The sequence below is a fragment of the Hyperoodon ampullatus genome (assembly GCF_949752795.1).
Source record: "Hyperoodon ampullatus genome assembly, chromosome: 5".
NCBI classification, from domain to species: Eukaryota; Metazoa; Chordata; class Mammalia; order Artiodactyla; family Ziphiidae; genus Hyperoodon; species Hyperoodon ampullatus.
The window spans coordinates 79,239,223-79,259,283 of record NC_136918.1 but is presented as its reverse complement, the minus strand read 5'-3'; the positions used below and the strand labels follow the sequence as shown (position 1 = coordinate 79,259,283).

The 20,061-nt window shown below is 40.8% G+C and overlaps 1 protein-coding gene across 2 annotated transcripts in view; it reads right to left on the bottom strand.

Moving 5' to 3' along the window:
- Window positions 1-4,083: 4,083 nt before the first annotated feature.
- HCLS1 (hematopoietic cell-specific Lyn substrate 1) overlaps window positions 4,084-20,061 on the bottom strand; it is a gene marked incomplete at both ends in the record, with an annotated part of 31,489 nt that continues 15,511 nt past the window's right edge. Inside the window, 10 exons of one of the 2 annotated variants that reach the window (XM_079705166.1) lie at window positions 4,084-4,220; window positions 4,419-4,487; window positions 4,625-4,862; window positions 5,360-5,464; window positions 5,887-6,098; window positions 6,694-6,763; window positions 7,554-7,609; window positions 8,272-8,382; window positions 16,160-16,214; window positions 18,804-18,914. In XM_079705166.1, coding sequence (XP_079561292.1) covers window positions 4,084-4,220; window positions 4,419-4,487; window positions 4,625-4,862; window positions 5,360-5,464; window positions 5,887-6,098; window positions 6,694-6,763; window positions 7,554-7,609; window positions 8,272-8,382; window positions 16,160-16,214; window positions 18,804-18,914 — 1,164 coding nt within the window. The remainder of the gene's footprint in view (window positions 4,221-4,418; window positions 4,488-4,624; window positions 4,863-5,359; window positions 5,465-5,886; window positions 6,099-6,693; window positions 6,764-7,553; window positions 7,610-8,271; window positions 8,383-16,159; window positions 16,215-18,803; window positions 18,915-20,061) is intronic. The other variant, XM_079705167.1, reaches the window with a different exon arrangement.

Genomic DNA, 20,061 nt, shown 5'->3' with positions numbered 1-20,061 from the left:
GGCAACATATAGAAGGACAGCCTTGAAAAATGAAGAAGAATCCAGAGGAGATATTATATTTATGGAGAAAATTAGGACCAAAAGCCAGAGCCTACTTTCAAACATTTTAATAGTGACTTGAGAGTCAAGGTTCTTTTCCTCTGAAAATTATATTCTCCGTCTGGATTAGGGAGAGCACAGGCACGGGCCAGCACCACCTGGGCTAAGTGAAATGATCACGAGACACTAACACCAACTTCAGTGTCATGTCAGAATGCACAGGGTAGCCCAAGGAGACCTCGCATTTGGAAAAGTCCAGACAAGCCCCACTGCAGCTCCTGTAGTACCAGTCACCAGGGTCCTAGACATCACTTGAGTACCCCCTCGGGAATCTTGAGAAGGAAGACATCTGAACATAGTGATTCCCTATAATTGCTCCTACCTATTGCTGGCCATGACTGCATTCTGTCAAAAATGTGTGACACTTCTGGGTTTTGGTAACAAATAGTTAAAACTTATGAGAACAAAAGTAAAATAAAAATACACAATAGAAGCTGGCATCCCCTAAAGCAGGGTTTCATGGAACTACTGACATTTTAGACTGGATAATTCTTTGTCATAAGGGACTGTCCCATGTGTTATAGGATGTTTAGCAACATCCTTGACCTCTATCCAATAGATACCAGTAGCACCCCTACAGCTATAACAACCAAAAATGTCTCCAGACATTGCTAAAAATTCTCTGGGAGCAAAATCGCTCCTGATTGAGAACTGCCCTAAAGAATGACATGCCAATGGCAGTAAATTGGGATAAGCTTTTTAGTACAGCAAATTCTTATCTCACATAGTTATCTACAATGGTCATGATTTCATGCAGCTCTTCTTTCTTTACCAAATAGGTTTTAGACACATGATGATTTTAAGTTGGGAAGCAAATGGAGATGGTTTGTTTGGTGTGGCTTCACGTCCTTGGGTCACAGTGCAAAAAGCATATCCTATCAGCTCTCCAGGTATAGCTGAAGCCAGGAAGGCTGAGCTATTTATCTTAACCCTAACCCTAACCCTCACCCTAGCCCTAGCCCTAACACTAACCCTCTCTCCTTAACTGATGCCATTTTCCTAGCAGTCCTCAGCAAGTGAGAAAGAAGGGAAAAGGAGGATGGGCATTGTGGGGGAGCAGAGAACAAATAATTTAACCACCACCAACAAAAAAGAGTCTAGTCAATATAAATGTTTGTTATTGCCTGGGTTTCCCTCTGAACATGGTCCAGAGCTGGTATAGATGAAGTAGATGACACTCCTGAGAAGAGTCAAGAAGGCATTAAGGCAAATCCCAGAGTAGAAGTATGCTCATCTTCCATTATAATGTGCCACTTGGTACTATTCAGCAACGTAACTCTATTTTTCCTAATCCTTATTGTTTGGTTTATATTTCACATTTGTATATAAGGCACCATTTTCTAAAACATATAACTAGAATGTGAGCTGAGATTTTATTCAGTGAAGATGAATAACTGTGACAGCTAAGCAGTGAAGTGGGAGAAAAGGAACTGATCCAGGGTTCAGTTCCATGTGTTTTGAATCTAGTCCTTCCTATATGGAGGAAGAAAGTTCTGAAAATCCATTTTGGGTTTCTTATTTTATTAGAAAAAGAAAGCAAGGGGAGCTGTAGACTAAGGGAGGTGAAAATCCGGGGCTACCGTGAGCTGCATGAGAAGTATAGAGAAAGGAAGAGAGCAGAGGGCTCTTCCTTGACAATCTGGGCAGCCCAGGGCTCGGGAGGGCATTCAGGAGACTAACCGCACTGCTCTGTGGGCCCCACCCTTCCAGGCACACTTTACTTTCCCAGCTGCTGCCTTCAGCACAATACTGAGCTGATCAACATCACCAAACACATCTTACAAGGTATCTAATTGTATATGTCACAGGAAACCAGAGTATTGCAGGTATCTACTGGCCTACACAATCCAGCACATTTTATGGTGAGAGGGCAACTGGAGAAAAAGGGAAGCCTTTTAGAGAGACGGTGGATTACACAGATGATTTGATTAGTGGGATGAAGCTGTACTGAGCAGCATGAGCAGCAAGCATCATCTGAGAGAGGAAAGACAGCTAGACACAGCTTCAGATTAAGAAGCAGCTAAGGAGAGTGAAAGGGGACTGTGGACCCAAGAATAGGAGCCTGGACAGGGAGGTGTCTGCGAGCAGAGCCCTTGAAGAGAATCACCGCCAAGAAAGTCAGTCCAAGTAGTGATCAGCCGAATGTGGAGAGGTCTATAGAACTGAGGCAGAAAGGACTTTATTGCCTTAATAATATAAGGATCTGGAAAAGAAGTTTCTGTCTTATAATGAAGGGAAAAGTGAAAAGCAAGGTGGAACTTGGATGTAAGAATAAAACCACTGCAAAAGTCTGATCTATGTGTGATGTCAGATCAAACTGAAGTGAAGAATGAGATTGTGTATATCTAGTGTGACTTACCTCTGTACACTGGAAACCCCCATGTCTCTATAGGCAGAAATAAAAGCTGCTTTTCACTCTGAAAGTCTAACTGGGTGAATCTTATAAGTGAGGTGTAGAGACAGATGTGTGATTCACTGGCATAGAAGTCGCTGTGGAAACAAAGGAGTGTGTGTCTTGAAGAAAAGCCAAGGAATGAGCCTGAGGGATGCAGTGCTCTAAGCACATGGACAGCTCACCAATGAACTTTTAAGGACTTTTATAAAGTCCTGCAGCAACTATGGGTCTAAGACACAAATCCTAGCTCTTCCTTGATCCCACAGTCTTCTCCATCTTTGAAAGCTGAACCCAACTTCAGATACTGGTTATAGCACAGACTTCTATTTTCCACCAACCAAAGATCCCCTATACCAAATCCCTGACTTTCGTTTCGATTTGATTTTGGTTTTGCCAAGGATCTCCTATTCTGGACCTTGCCGAGCCCAGTGGCCTGGGGATTAGAATAAACTCACCATGTCCTGGCCTTTCATTCTCCCTCATCCCCATACTTTGCTTGGTGATTTGCTTTTTGCCTATCACTGGCCATCAAAAGGTCCTCACTTCTTCTCCTAGCAGCAGCCTCAGCTCTGGACCACACAGAAACTTTATGAGCTTCCTCAATCTACCTTCTAACATGACCATCGATTTCATTCATCCAGCTACAAGGAAGCCTGGACTTTCTCTAGCAGAGGCCACTGTCACTCTAAATGCTCTTAACACCTCATTGTTTCTTTAGTTTCAGTCTTTTTCTCTTGGCTAAATCTTTTCCTCCTTTCTTTCCCCTAATTTGTGCTTTTGCCTCAAGAATCATTATGCACGAAAAGAGTGTAGTCATTACTCCCAGGCAGAAAGTGGCTGGCCTCTCACAACTGCTGAAGCCAACAGAAGTTGAACTGTCTTATCGTGGACCCTTCCTGGTCCCTGTTCCCCTACCTTACTGCCATTCCCCAGGCCCATCTTGTTTTGCACTGGGTATCGGTAGAGTCTAAGGAAAGGGCACAGCCCTTGACATCCAGGGTGCAGAGTGATGGGCAGTGGAGGAGAGAGTTTTCTGGATATCCCTGAAAGATGGGAGGAGAATTGGAGCCATGAGAGTCAGGACCATTGAGGGCTGCATAAAAAGTACTATTTACCTCAGAATAGAGGTTAGCCATGGTCCCACTTTATTTCAACTTTAGGACTGAGCAGAGAGAAGATTCAGAGATATTTCTGCAGAGTAGGAAAGTGAGCAAACAGCACAACCAGGAAATATAAACATACCTTCCCAGGTAAGCAAACCAGGAAGCTCAGAGTTCACAAACAAAGGAAGGTAGAGTGGGGGGGTGGGTGTTAGAGGGGGGATTCATGTGGAAGGAGGCAGGACACAAGATAAACATCCCTGAGATCATCTAGGGTATCCAGGATAGACAGGACACCGAGGGGAAGGAGACCTCCTTCCTCATGCTGTCTCTGCCCCAAACCCTAATGGAGAGGGAGAGAGAAGTCTGTCTAGGGCTTCAGGCAACTCATGACATCCTGTCAGACACTTGCAGCAGAAATGGAAAGCGGGGGGAGGCAGAGCCCCTTGGGACAAGGGAAGTCACAGTGCAGAAGACAGACAGCCACAGTTACTGGAGGAGCCGGACATAATTTGCAGGGAAGAGTCCAAAGTGGCCATGGCAACTTCCCCGCCACCAGCCCTCATCCACCATCTCAATGTCAGTGATGATGTCATCTGGATCAAAGGAAATCTCATCACTTCCCTCTGGGGAGAAAATTAACAGGATATTAGGATGGTCAGGCAGGAATCCCTCCACCCCTGTGTCCCCTTTAAACCTCAGGAAGCGATATAGGCCTGTTCTTGATGCCAAGTCTGGGCCCTATGCTGACCCCAGAATCCATCCCCCTTCTCATGTATCAAGGGCCTCCAGGCACCAGACCTCTCAGGCCACTCCCAACCTACCTCCTTGGTAATCATACAGGGCTACAGCTGAGATCCCAGCCCCAGCCCCAGCAGGGCAGCCTGATGATCCTGCATAATGAGAAATATGAATATGGTCTCATCAACATGCAGAAGGAAAATAGACAGGTCCTTCTGTGTAATGGGGGAATTCTCCCTCTTCCTCTCCCCTACAGCTGACCAAATCCAGGAGCTGCCCCACCACTCACCAGCCAGAGTGGAGGAAAAAGAGGGATCCTCAGGCTCGAGCACATCTTCATAGTCGCCCTCTGGTTCCTCATCCAGCTCATGTCTGTCCGTTACCCCAACATCCTCATAGTCATTCTCGGGTTCAGGCTCGGGCTCAGGCTCAGGCTCAGGCTCAGGCGCTTCTTCATACACTGGCTCTTCCTCCATCTGGAAGCCTTCTGGAGTCCTGGGGGGAAGAGCTGGGGGCTCCTCATTGTCCTGAGAAGAGACAGTGTGAAGCAGGGTGACTTCTGTTCACCAGGAGCTGCCTCTCCAAACTCTCCCAATGGAGGACTGCTAAGACCCCACCCATCCCCATGCTTCCATTCTACCCTCCATCCTTGCATCCTTCTAACAGCCTCTCCTAGGGAACACAATCTTTCATCCCTCTTCATTCATCAACCTCCCACACCCATCCATTCAAAACACCTACCAAAAGATGATAGAAGGGAAGCAGAAAGCAAGTCAGAATCCTTGGAAGACCAGGAAAACATTGAAGCAAAAGCAAAAGCAAAAAAAATGGTGAGAGATGACAGCTAGGATGACTAAATATCCTAGTCTTCCCAGGACTGGGTGATTTCCCAGAATATAAGACTTTCAATGCTAAGACCAGGATAGTCCCAGACAAACCAGGATCATTGATCATCCTGTACAGCCCACCTACTAGGACATGAGGAGATGGGGAAGGAGCAGAGAATCTTTGGGGCTCTGCTTACCTCTGGGGGATTCTGCCTTGGGGGCTGGGTAGGCACTTGTTGTTCCCTACTGGTTCTCACGGGCCCACACTCTGATGACAGACAGCTCCCTGCTGGAGGCCAGGCCTGTGAAGGATGAAGCAACATTCCAGTGAGCAAGAAACTTCCATCTTCTCTCTTGTACTGACCTGGAATACCCCTTCCTACCTCTGTCAGTTCAAATCATCCATTCCTCAAGTTGGGCTCCACCCTGAAATGACAGCTCCTTCCTCTTGTTGTTGCAGCAGTAATTGACTGCACTGGCTGGTGACCTATCTTCTGTTGTACTATGTAAATCTTGGTTTTTTTCAGCTAACATTCTCATATGTATATATGAAGCTTAATTACACAATCAGATTGAAATCTTCCTGAAGACAGGGATAGCAACTGTAGACTTTGCCTAACACAGGGGAGGCCTATGCCTTATTTTCTACTAAGAATACAGACGCCTTAGGCTCTTGTCTGGGCAAGGAATCCTTGATGTAGATCCCAAAGGGCCAAACACTTACCTCTGAGGAGATTTTCTTGGGCAATGGGGCTGACACCACTGGCTCTTCCATAGTGGCCACTGGTGGCTGAGCCTCACGGTTCATCTTTACCAAGGCCTTTCTCTCCTGTTGCTGCCTGGCTATCTGTTGTGCCTTCTCCTCTTCCTCCTGCTTCCTCTTTTCCTCAGCCATGGATTCAAATTTTGCCTTCAGCCCACGGGCACCACTGGAAGCTGCAGACACAGGCAAGAAAAATTAGGGTTGTCTTGGGTTGGAGGTAGGGGAATGGGCACTGGAATGAAGAAGAGGAACAAGTTAAATATCCAAAGAAGAGCAGGTAGAGAGGGGACTCATGGAAAGGGAGGTAAAGAGGTATCAATGAAGGAACAAGGGGATTATAGGAGGATAAGGTAACCCTGATGCCTAGATTTCCATACAGCCAGGACATGTGATCTCAGACTCTTGCTCTTTTGAAATCATAAGACTTGTTCTCCTAACCTGCATCTTCCCTGGCCACATTTCTTAAATCTGTATGCCCTCTGGCCATCATCTACCCTCTATCCCCCATCCAAAGCTCCTTTCCCTATGTGTTCTTCCCAAATGGCTCCCTCCCTTCCTCCCTCTGTTCTCTGCTTACAGTTTCTTCACCAGTGTCACTCAGATATCCACTTAACCTAATTTTTTCTAGGAGAGGGAATCTGGGAATATGAGGGTAGGGGTCAAGTCTATCTCAGCTAATCTAGGTAGGTAAAGGCTTGGAATAGGAAGAAAAAAGAACGAGAAGGGAGAAGAGGTTGAAGAGCACAGAGAAAGGGAATTAAAACTCACCAGCCTCTATGGGTGTTGTCTTCTTATAAGCTGTGGTTGGGGCCTCCATTTCATTGAAACCAACAGCACTCTGCAGGTAAGAGAAGAGTACGTGTAGTGGTGGGGAGGGGCAAGGGAGTGGTAATAATCCAGAAGGCAGTATTGGTGATTGGGTCACTATAGGAGGTCTCCCTAACCTTTTGATGCTCAATAGTTAGACAGGGTATTCAAATAGTGTTGTTTTGTGGCAGAGAGAGGGGTAAAGAAGTTCTAGACTGGTGGGATTAGCTCTCCTTTTTAAAAGCTCAGTGTTCCTGGAATCTCACATCTCTAAGTCCAGTTGCCTGGAATGCAGGAGGGTCTCAGGCCAGTACATGAAAAGGTGTAGGGGAAGACTGAATGGAGTGGGAAGAAATTATTGATTGAGTTAATCAATGCCAAGCAATCAATGAAATTTCAAATACCTTTCTCTGGAGTTTTTCTGTCTCTCTCTGCCTCCCTCCACTCTCCTTAGTTAAAGCTCAGGCTTCTGGGACTTCCCTGGTGGTCCATTGGGTCAGACTCCATGCTCCCAATGCAGGGGGCCCAGGTTCGATCCCTGGTTGGGGAACTAGATCCTGCACGCATGCCGCAACTAAGAGTCCGCGTGCCACAACTAAGACCCGGCACAGCCAAAATAAATAAATATTAAAAAAAAAAAAAGGTCAGGCTTCAGAAGACATGCCCTTTAGATGCTGAGGGCAGTCAATGGGGAGAGCAGGACACCAGGAGGACAGCGCAGGGCACCTAGCTTTGCCCATCCTTTTTCCAGCTTTGCCTCTCACTCTTCTCCATGTACTTCAGGGAACCATGCTCAAGACAGTGGTGTTCTGGTGCTTTACCTTATCCACTCGGTCCTTTTGGATGCCATACTGACCACCAAAGCCCTTGGCATAATCTGCAGGATGGAAAGATCTGAGAGTCATAAGAGGAGTTAAAATGCTAGAAATGTATGGGAAGAGGAAGTGGGAGCAGTGAGAAGGAAGACCAGAAGACAGGAAAGAGGAAAAGAGAAAGATCAATAAGAAAGTGTGAAAATCAGAGGATAGAGAGGCATGGGTGGGAAAAGATGAAAAAGGATGGGGAGAAAAACACTTGAGAGAGAATGGAGGGATGAGACATGGGAAGAGAGAAACAAAAAGAAAGAAGTGACAGAAAAGGGGAAAATATAAGGGAAGAAATAGGAAACATTGAAGAGTGCCCCCCAGCCATCCCCTATGTGTCCCAGGGAAGAAGCCCTTCTCTCTGTGAAGCAGAGGGGCCTCTAAGACTCACAGCCAAATCACCCTCTTGCCATCACCCGGCCTGTCCGTCTTCAACCCTTTCTCAGTGATCCTTTTTCTTTGGTCACCCTCCTCTGTCCTGCTCCTTAGCTTGCTGTTTTCCCCTCCACTCCTGTAGGTCTCCTCCCAGCTACCCCCCTATATATACACTTACTCTTCATCCCACCACTTCCTGCATACCTGCCCCTCACATTCTGGGTCCTCCATGTCAGCCTTCAGGGACAGAAGGAGGGCTCCATGTGCCCTGTGACCTCCCTCCTCTCCAACCCCAACTTACCTCTTTGGGATTCGTGTTTCTCTGTCTCTCCCTTGTAGTCATATCCCAGAGCTGCCTTGTCCCGTTTGTCCTCCTCTATCCCATAACGGCCACCAAAACCACGAGAGTAATCTATGGTGGAAGGAGCAGTCGTGAGAGCTCACTCTCAGCCCATGGGGAAGTGCTGTGGAAGAGAAGAGTCAGGAGGGATGGGTGCAGGATGATAGGGCCCCAGGAAGAGAGCAGGGCTTGAATACTGGGAAATGAAAGAGAAATGTTGTTCTAAGCAACTTTTGTAAGCTTTAAACAATGTTCACTCTTTTCCTCTCCTCCCTTACTTCCATTCCAAGATGAGAAGATCATTTGAATTTTCTCCCTTCTTCAAGGAAGGAGAAAGTATAGAGAGTGTAAGGAGAGACTTCCAGAAAAAAAGAGAGATGCATATGAAATATATGTCTTTCCCTAATCCTATATAAACACTTAGCAAAGTCAGAAAGATAGAGCAATCTCTCTTTTTTTTCTTTTTTAAATAGTGAATCTCAAAAGAAAAGAAGAAAAAAATTCCTGGCTCCAGAAACAAACAGATGAATCAAAACAGTTGACATGATGGTAATTATGAGCTGACATAGAAAATACAAGCTTTTTTAAGTCCCAAATTTAGTGCCTAGCGATTAGGATCTAGGGTCTGGGGTTCTACTTTCTATAAGAACAGGTGGCTGGAGAGCAGGAAGTAAGTAAGGTTCTGCCCACTCCTATAAAAGAATTCTAGAAAACGTCTACTCACCTGTCCAGGGAAATAGTGAGAGGAATTGTAGTTTTTTTAGCATTTGGAGAAGGAAATTTTACCTATGAGACCTGGAAACTCCACACCTACACCTGAAGGTGTGGGATACAAATACCCAGTTTCATGCTACTTATATTATACAGAAATTCTAAGCTGAGAAATTAATTGGATACTGATGTAGGAAAATATATACCACAGAAAGAGTAAGCATCAGAAGGATGGCATGGATATGAGACAAAATGGACCCCAAGACAAAATGCACTATAAAAGATAAGAGAGACATAACTCAATGATAAGAGTTCAATTTGTCATTCATCAGGAATATATATGCTGGTATAAACCTATTATCAGAATCAAAACTCATGAAGCAAAGCAGAAAGAGAAATAGACAAATCTATGATCATAGTTGAAAATTTTAACACTCTTTTTTCATTATTAATAGAAAATTTAGACAAAAGAATCTAAAATTATAGAAGGCCCAAATAACATTATCAAGACCTAAGTGACATTTACAGAATATTGTACCCCCAAACTGCATAATACACATTTTTTTCCATGCACATATAACATTCTCCAAGATAGACCACATGCTTGACCTTATAAAAAGTTTCAATACATTTCAAAAGATTGGAACATGAGATAACATATCCTCTGATCACAATAGAATTAAATTAGAAGGTAATAACAATAAAATTAGAAAATTTCCCCAATACCTGGAAAATAAGCAACACACATCTAAATAACTCATGGGTCAGAGAAGAAATGAAAAGGAAAATTAGAAAATGTTTCGAACTGAATGAAAATTAAAATATGCATGACTGTGGAATGTAGCAGAAACAGTGTTTAGAGGGAAATATATAGTTTTAAGAGCACATACAGTAAACAAAAGTTTAAAATCAATTACCTAAGTTTCTACCTTAAGAAGCTACAGAAAGAACAAACTAAACCCACATTAAAATGAAAGAAAAAATAATGAAGATAAGAGCAGAGTTCAATAAAATTTTTAAAACAAGTAAACAATAGAGAAAATGAGCAAAGCCAAAAGATACTTCTTTGAGATTAATAAAAAATAATACTGATGAATCTCTAGCAAAAATAATTAAAAAGAGAAAAAACACAAAGTAACAATATCGGAAGTGAAAGTGAACATATCACTACAGATCTTACAGAGGTTAAAAAGAAAATAAGGGAATACTATGAAGTTATGCCAATATATTTGAAAATATAGATAAAAATGGAAAAATTCCTTAAAAAGCACACTACACCATAACTGACTTAAGAAAAAATAAGAAGACTGAATAGACCTGTATGTATTTAAGAAATTGAATTCATAATAGAAAACAAAAATCATAAAGAAAACATGGTCTATTACTATTAAAACCCCTAGAACTCAGACAGAAATAAAGGCATAGTTTCTCTGATGGGAAACTTCTCAAGCCAGGGCACATAAATCTCTCAAAAAACAAATATCCCTTTCCCCCCACTGAAATAAATTTGCAAACAAAAATTACAAACCATCAAAAAAATAAATAACCATGAGGGAAAACAGATTAACTGAACAGAAGAATTAGCACCCTCAAGAACTGCAAATAATATAACAATGTGAAAGAAATTATAAAATGAATACTTTGAAAATAATTAAAGAGTTAAAGAAGGGTGAAAAACATAAGGAAAGCAATAGGGCATTATGGAAAAGGAATCAGCAGAATTTCAATAGAATCAACGGGAACTTGCACAAATGAAAATATGTGAAATAAAGTTAAAAAATTTAGTGGACAACTTAAACGATAATTAAATACAGCTAAAGGGAGAGTTATAGAACTTAACATAGATGCAAGGGAATTACCCAGAATACAACACAGGGAGATGAAGAGATGGAGATAGAGAAGAGAAATTAAGAGACATCAAGAACACAACTTATCAAAAAAATTTGGATGCAGTGAAAGCAGTGCATAAGGAAAAGCAATGCATATATTAGAAAAGAAAAAAGACCTAAAATCAACAATTTAAGTGTCCACCTTAGGAAACTGGAAAAAAAAGAACAAATTAAATACAAAGTAAGCATAAAAAAGAAATAAGAATTGGAGCAAAAAAATCAATGGAATTAAAAACAAGAAGCCTATAGAGAAAATCAAGGAAACCTAAAGCTGGTTCTTTGAAAAGATCAATAAAATAGAAAAGCCTCTAGTCAGGCTAACAAAGAAAAAAAGAGAGAACATAAATTACTATAATATCAGAAACGAAAGAGGTTACATTACAACAGATTCCAAGGAAATTAAAAGGTAATAAAATAATACTATGAACAACTTTATGCCCACAAATTTGATGACCTAGATGAAATGGACCAGTTCCTTGAAAAGACACAACTGCCAAAACTTACACAAAAAGAAACAGATGACCTGAAAGGCCTATATCTACTAAAGAAATTGAATCAATAATTAATAATCTTCCGAAACAGGAAGCACCAGGTGCATATGGGTTCACTGGTGAATTCCACCAAATATTTAAGGAAGAAATTATACCAGTCCTCTGCACACTCTTTCAGAGGATAAAAGCACAGGGAATACTTCACAACTGTTCTATAAGGTCAGCATTACTCTAATACCCAAACCAGACAAAGACATTACAATAAAAGAAAACTAGAGACCAGTATTTCTCATGAACACAGATTCAAAAATACTCAACAACATATTAACAAATCAAATCCAACATGTATAAAAATAATTATGTACCATGACCAAGTGGGATTTATCCTAAGTATGCAATGCTGGTTCAACATTTGAAAATAAATTAGCATAATCCATCACATCAACAAGAAAAAAAGAAAAATCACATGATCATATCAATAGTTGCAGAAAAAGCATTTGACAAAATCCAACACAGTTCACAATAAAAATTCTTAGTAAACTAGAAATAGAGGGGAAATTTCTCAACTTGATAAAGACTATCCACAAAAACTATACAGCTAGTATCATACTTAATGGTGATAAACGTAAATCCTTCTCACTAAGATCAGGTACAAGGCAACTATGGCCTGTCTCATCACTCCTTTTCAACATTGTACTTGAAGTCTTTGCTAATGCAATAATGCAAGAAAAGAAGAAGTATGTAGACTAGAAAAGAAGATACACAACTGTCTTTGTTCACAGATGACATGACTGTCCATGTAGAAAATCCAAAAGAATTGACAAACTCCTGAAACTAATAAGCAATTATGGCAAGGTTGCAGGATACAAGATTAATATACAACAGTCAATTGCTTTCCTATATGCAAGCAACAAATAAGTGGATTTTGAAATTAAAAATACAATATCATTTACATTACTACCCCAATAAAGAAATGCTTAGGTATAAACTTAAAATATGTATAAGATCTATATGAGGAAAACTATGAAATTCTGATGAACAAAATCAAAGAAAACTAAGTAAATGGAGAGATATTCCATGTTCATGGATAGGAAGTCTCAATGTTGTCAAGACGTCAGTTCTTCCCAACTTGATCCATAGACTCAGTGCAACCCCAATCAGAACCCCAGCAAGTTATTTTTTGGATCAACAGTTTCTAAAGTTTATATGAAGAAGCAAAAGACCCAGAATAGCCAACACAGTATTGAAGGAGAACAAAGTTAGAAGACTGACACTACCAGACTTTAAGACTTACTATGAAGCTAAAGTAATGAAGACAGTGTGGTAGAGGTGAAAAAATAGACAAATAAATCAGTGGAACAGAACAGAGAGTCCAGAAATAGACCTCCATAATTATAGTTAACTGATGCTTGCCAAAGGAGCAAAGGTAACACGATGAAGAGAAGATAGTCTTTTCAACAAATGGTGCTGGAACAAGTGGACATGCACAGATTAAAAAAACAATGAATCTAGATACATGTATTACAAAAATTCTCTTTTCACAAAAATTAAATCAAAATGGATCATAGACCTAAATGTAAAATGCAAAACTATAAAACTCCTAGAATATAATATAGGAGAAAACCTAGATGACCTTAGGTATGGTGGTGCCTTTTTAGATACAACACCAAAGACACAACACATGACAGAAATAATTGATAAGCTGGATTTCACTAAAATTTTAAAAACTTTTGCTCTGTGAAAGACAATGTCAAGCAAATGAGAAGACAAGCCTTACACTGGGAGAAAATCTTTGCAAAAGACACATGTCATAAAGGACTGTTACCCTAAATATACAAAGAATTCTTAAAACTCAACAATAAGAAAACAAGCAACCCAACTTTTTAAATAGGTCAAATATATTTATATTAACAGATGCCTTGCCAAAGATGATACACAGATAGCAAATAAGCATATGAAAAGATGCTCTACATCATATATCATCAGGGAAATGCAAATTAAAACAATAATATAACACTACACACCAATTAGAATGGCCAAAATCCAGACTACTCACAACACCAAATGCTGGTGAGGATGTGGAACAACAGGAACTGTCATACATTGTTGGTGGGAATGCAAAATGGTGCAGCCACTTTGAGTGACAGTTTGGCAGTTTCTTACAAAACTTAACATACTCTTACCATAGGATCCAGCAATTGCACTCCTTGGTATTTACCCAAAGGAGTTGAAAATGTAGGTCTACACAAAAACCTGCACACAGATGTTTATAGCAGCTTTATTCATAATCGTCCAAACTTGGAAGCAACCACTATGTTCTTCAGTAGGAGAGCGTATAAATAAACTGGGGTACATCAAGACAATGGAATAATATTCAGCAAAAAAGAAATGAGTTATCAAGCTATGAAAAGACATGGAGGAAATTTAAATGCATATTACTAAGTGAAAGAAGCCAATCTGGAAAGGCTACATGGTATATGATTCCAACCATATAATATTCTGTAAAAGGCAAAACTATAGAGACAAAAAAAAATCAGTGGTTGCTGAGGGATGAGGGAGATGAATAGGCAGAGCACAGAGGATTTTTAGGACACTGAAATTACTTTGTATGGCAATATAATGATGGATATATGTCAGTATACTTTTGTCCAAACCCATAGAAAGCACAACACCAAGAGCGAACCCTAAAGTAAACTATGGACTTTGGCTGACTTTGATGTGTTAGTGTAGAATCATCCTTGGTAAAAAAAAAAAAAAAAAAAATGAAAGAAAAAAATACACACACACACACACATGCACACACCATTCTGGTCAGTGATGTTGATAATGGGGGAGGCTATGCAGGTATGGGTGCAGGACTGTACCTTCCTCTCAATTTTGTCATAAATCTAAAAAGCACTGAAAACATAAAGTCTTTTTTAAAAGAGAGAGAGAGATGGAGAAGAGAATAAAAAGTTCTAATATACATCTGAGTTCCAGAAGAAAGAATAAAAGAGAAGAGAGGAGAGACACTATCTAAAGAGAAAATGCCCGAGAACTTTTCATATTGAAATAAATGCTGGAGAGGGTGTGGAGAAAAGGGAACACTCTTGCACTGCTGGTGGGAATGTGAATTGGTACAGCCACGATGGAGAACAGTATGGAGGTTCCTTAAAAAACTAAAATTAGAACTACCATATGACCCAGCAATCCCACTACTAGGCATATACCCTGAGAAAACCATAATTCAAAAAGAGACATGTACCAAAATGTTCATTGCAGTTCTATTCACAATAGCCCGGAGATGGAGACAACCCAAGTGTCCATCATCGGATGAATGGATAAAGAAGATGTGGCACATATATACAATGGAATATTACTCAGCCATAAAAAGAAACGAAACTGAGCTATTTGTAATGAGGTGGATAGACCTAGAGTCTGTCATACAGAGTGAAGTAAGTCAGAAAGAGAAAGACAAATACCGTATGCTAACACATATATATGGAATTTAAGAAAAAAAAATGTCATGAAGAACTTAGGGGTAAAACAGGAATAGAGACACAGACCTACGGGGGGTGGGCTTGGGGATATGGCGGGGGGGCTGTGACGGGGTGGGGGAGCGGCATGGACGTGTATACATTGCCGGGCGTGGGGTGGATGGTTGGTGGGGGGTGGCCGCATGGCGCGGGGGGATCGGCTCGGTGCTTTGTGGCCGCCTGGAGGGGTGGGATGGGGAGGGTGGGAGGGAGGGAGACGCAGGAGGGAGGGGATGTGGGAACAGATGTATATGTATGACTGATTCACTTTGTTGTAAAGCAGAGACTAATAAAAAAATAAAAAAATTTAAAAAATTAAAAAAATTAAAAATTAAAAATAAAAAAAAGAAAGTTAATTCTCAGGTTGAAGAGGAGCAATAAGTCTCATGTAGAATAATAAAAATAGATCCAACACCTAGATATAGCCTGATGATATTTCAGGATATCAGAAACAAAAAGAAAAATTTTCATGAGACAAAACAAAAACAGAGAGAAAAGACATGTTACGTACAAAGGAATTATGATTAGACTAACCCAAGAGAAATGCCAGAGATGATGGAATAGTATCTTCAACATGATGAAGGGAAAATAACAATGAAGAATGGAGCAAAATAAATTTTTTTTTCAGACAAAGCCTGGGAGTTCTCTCATAGACTCTCACTGAAAGAATTATCAAAGGATATACTCTAGCAAGAAGGAATAGAAGAAGCAAGGAGGAAACAATGAAATATCATAAACAATGATGAGCTAGTAAACTGGTAAATATGTTGGTCAATTTAAATAAGCCTTCACCTAGTAATAATAATGATTAACTTTTGTGGGGTTTAAAAACAAACACATGTAATCGATATACTAAACAATTGTTCAGTTGGTACAAAGACTATAGAATGTAGAAGAAATGTAATTAAATTATTCTTCATTTCCTTTGTTACTCAGGAAGAAACAGTGATTAATTTTAAACTTAAGCTGCAGATGCACATTAAAACTTAGGAATAACTTACTAAAATAAAGGAGTATAATATCCTATTTTTGATCCATTAGAGGGGAAATGGGACTAAAGAAAACTTGACCAAGCTCATAGAAAGCAATATAGGAGAAAAAAAGAAGCAAGTACATGCTTGGATTTAAAAATAAAATAAAATAACAGGGAACTGGGCCATGGAACTAAAGGGAGTCGATGATGGCTGTTGGGAGTTGAAGTCTGGGCAGTCAGGTTGCTATGGCTGAAGTGCAGGGTCCTTGCCTTTCTGAGATGTGTGTTTTTCCACTTCTCCTTTGTAATCAAAGCCAACAGCTGACTACAGAGAAAAGGAGAGAGAATCGATTAGAGTCAGAGATGAACATTTTCTCCCTCTCTCACTTACCTTTACACCTATAGCTCAGCCCAGGGGTTAGTTATAGGGGCTCAGAGCTGAGTGTGGGGATTCAATGTAGAAACAGACAGTACCCTGACAGGCTGGTGTAAAGGCAGTGTGCTACAAACCAGTGACCATGGGCCCTGGACACAGATAGCTCTAGATCCAAATCCCAACCCCACCTTTCCTATTTGTAGTTGTGTAACTTTAGGTATGTCCTTTAATATTACTGAGCCTCAGCCTCTTTTTTTTAGTTTTGTTTTTCTTTTGGCCACATGGAGGCATGTGGGATCTTAGTTTCCTGACCAGGGATGGAACCGGTGCCCCACTGCAGTGGAAGTGCAGAGTCTTAACCACTGGACCGCCAGGGAAGTCCCCCTTGGGCCCTTTAAATATGAAATGAAAATAGGTATACCTGCCTTATTAATCTCAACTGTAAAATGATTCCAACTTATTTGGGATATTGTGAGGACTAAATGGGGCAAGATACATAAAGTGTGGGCACTCAGTAAATTAGTGTTTTTCTTCCTAAGTCTCATGAAACTAAAATGAGATAATAGCTAGAAAACTGCCTTGTAAACTATAAAGCAGCACTGTGCACATGTAAGAGATATCATCCTATACTGACTGATTATACTGTGCCTCTTCTCTTTCCTTACACAACAGTGGAAACCCAGAGATGTAGATTTTGGTGGGATGAGAGGCAACCAGGAGAATCTGGATCCTAGCTACTTTGGGACTGGAAATATTGGCAAATATCTAACCTAGCTATGTCCCCATATGGCTCAGTAATAGGTCCCTAAGCAAGTCTAGATTTTGCATTTTAAAAGTTATTAGTATGGGACTTCCCTGGTGGTGCAGTGGTTAAGAATCCGCCTGCCAATGCGGGGGACACAGGTTTGAGCCCTGGTCCGGGAAGATCCCACATGCTGCGGAGCAACTAAGCCCGTGGGCCACAACTACTGAGCCTGTGCTCTAGAGCCCAAGAGCCACAACTACTGAGCCCTCGTGCCACAGCTACTGAAGCCCACGCACCTAGAGACCATGCTCTGCAACAAGAGAAGCCACTTCAATGAGAAGCCCGCGCACCACCACAAAGAGTAGGCCCCACTCGCCACAACTAGAGAAAACCCGTGTGCAGCAACAAAGACCCAATGCAGCCAAAAATAAATAAGTAAAATAAATACATTTATAAAAAAAAGTTATTAGTATGTATTGTTTCTTGATTTACAAGACACACTGATTGTTAAGGTAATTTGGTTTGTGGCTGGTGAGGCAGGAGTTGAAAGAAAGAACAGTGAAAGATTAGGCAAAGGCAGGAGGGGAGCCAAGAAGGAAGAGAAACTGCACCCTGATTAGAGAACATTACATGCTCCATATTCCATTACTGCTTTTAAAAATTATCCTCTGTGCTTTTACTTTACCTTACAGTATGTTTTGAACTTTTCTGGTTTTTTTACCCCTACAATTCAAATAACACTCTAACACTTAGCTTTAAGGATTCAGGCCTACTTATTAACAGCTGCAGGTTAAACAAACAAACAAACAAACAAAATCTCAGCTAGCTGTGAAGGAGATGTCTGCTCTGTGTGCTGCTGCAGGGCAGAGACACTACTCTGCCCCATAAAAAATGAGCTCAAAGAATCCGATCTACTAAGGTGTGAAAATGAGAACATGAATGAGTTATCAATTGTACTCTCTGGACCACTCTATAGTCTGTAATCATGCTGTCCTTTTTCTCTTTCTCTCTTTAAAACTATCACTACTTTTTTGTACGAAGGAGTCTTTAAAACACCTGGACTTCAAGGAGTTAGTACTAACTCCTGTGAAAAGTAACCTTCACCTTCTAAAAACATTGTAACCTTAATTAGTTGTTTTACTTGATTATTTGCTACCATTATAATAGTACTTCAGCTGATATGTCTGTTTTCCTGAAAGGCATAAATATTTATAAGGCTTTCATATTAGACCAAAGGAGGAGTTTTGGAATTTCCTCTTCTCTCTTCATGCGTACAGGTATGATAAAACCAATGGCTTAACATAGCACAGGGAGATCTGCTCCGTGCTTTGTGACCACCTAGAGGGGTGGGATAGGGAGCGTGGGAGGGAGACGCAAGAGGGAGGGGATATGGGGATATATGTATACGTATAGCTGATTCACTTTGTTATAAAGCAGAAACTAACACACCACTGTAAAGCAATTATACCCCAATAAAGATGTTTAAAAATAAATAAATAAATAAATAAAATGCAGGGGGGAAAACAATAAAACAATGGCTTAGGGATTCCTTATTCAGAGTTTGGGAGTCTTTGTCTCTTTTAAATGAACACCTTTCAGGTCAGCATGTGGCCTCCAACAGCAGCACCAAAGAACTTGCTGAGGGAGGTGTGGGAGCCATCCTCATAATGGACTCTCCGTGAGGTCACTGCCCCATCTTTCCACAGGAGAAGCACAGACCTACATTCAAGGTGATTGTTGGTAAGCCCCACATGATCTGAGTTGGGTGGCACAGGGAGAGAGTTGTCACTTACCTTGTCTGCCCTGTCCTTCTCAACTCCGTATTTGCCCCCAAAGCCTCTGGCAGCATCAGTCTGAGAAGAGTGCTTCTCCACCTCAGCAACATACTCATGGCCCACAGCACTCTGAGAAAAATCAAGATCGGAATGAGTGAGAAGATAAAAATGACCATGAAAAAATAAAATGATCAGAGATAGGATGAGATGTAAGAATACAAGAAATTCCACTCTAGGTCACACTGATAATCTCTGACGGAGTGCCAAGGAATGTGTGATGGGAGAACAAGATGACTTTTTCTGGAACCTTGCACATCCTCTTCTTTAATACCACTAGGAACCCATCATTTAGGAAACTCCCATAGGATGGGTTGGGAACCAGAAGGATAGAGACTACATAGACAGGGCAGTGTTTAAACCACTGCTTAAAAAGAGGGTGAAACAAGGGCTTTGTGCATCAAAATAGAAATGAGAGTAGTTACTGGGGAGACACATAAGGGGACTGACTAGATGCCATAGCCCGGATTGAATATTTAACACAGCCAGGTGCTTTTGTTCTGGATCTTTGTTCCTACACAACCATCAAAGTTCAGAAGTGCAGCCTGGGCCCTGTTATTAACAGTGATTGACTCTTTATACCAAAGGGGGCTGGTAGACAACACCGTGAGTAGTCCAAGATGGCATATAATTTAACTGTTTTTTATTCCCCTCCACTCTTTTCTCCATCTACCATTTTCTACTTGGTTTTGAAAGGTATGTCTCTTTTAATATTTGGATATGGATGCTTTAAAAATCTTGGAATTGAATAATACTTCAAACCAAATAGTGATACCTTGCAGAGTCTCAACTAAGAAGAAATTAGAAAGTTTCTTCTTCCTCCTGTATTTCCGATTCCATGCTGGGATAAATAAATATTAATACAGAGATGGATGTGAAGCACTGCCCTATATGAGCTCCTGGGAGCTCATTTTGTAGTGTTTTTGGGTCTGTGTAGGTCAACTTTGTTTGCTGAATTCAGGAGTGAATGACTGCTTATCTATTTTAATCTTTCCTAGGAATTCTGTGGGAGAATACAATGCCTACTTTGCACTTTACACAATGACAAAAGGGTGAACTAACTGCTTTCATTAAATTGCTTTTTCTCCTTGGAGATTAAATCTTTTTTCTTACAGGAATATATCTCTATCTTTTTAAAAAATAAATTTATTTATTTTTGGCTGCACTGGGTCTTCGTTGCTGCGTACGGGCTTTCTCTAGTTGCGTCGAACAGGAGCTA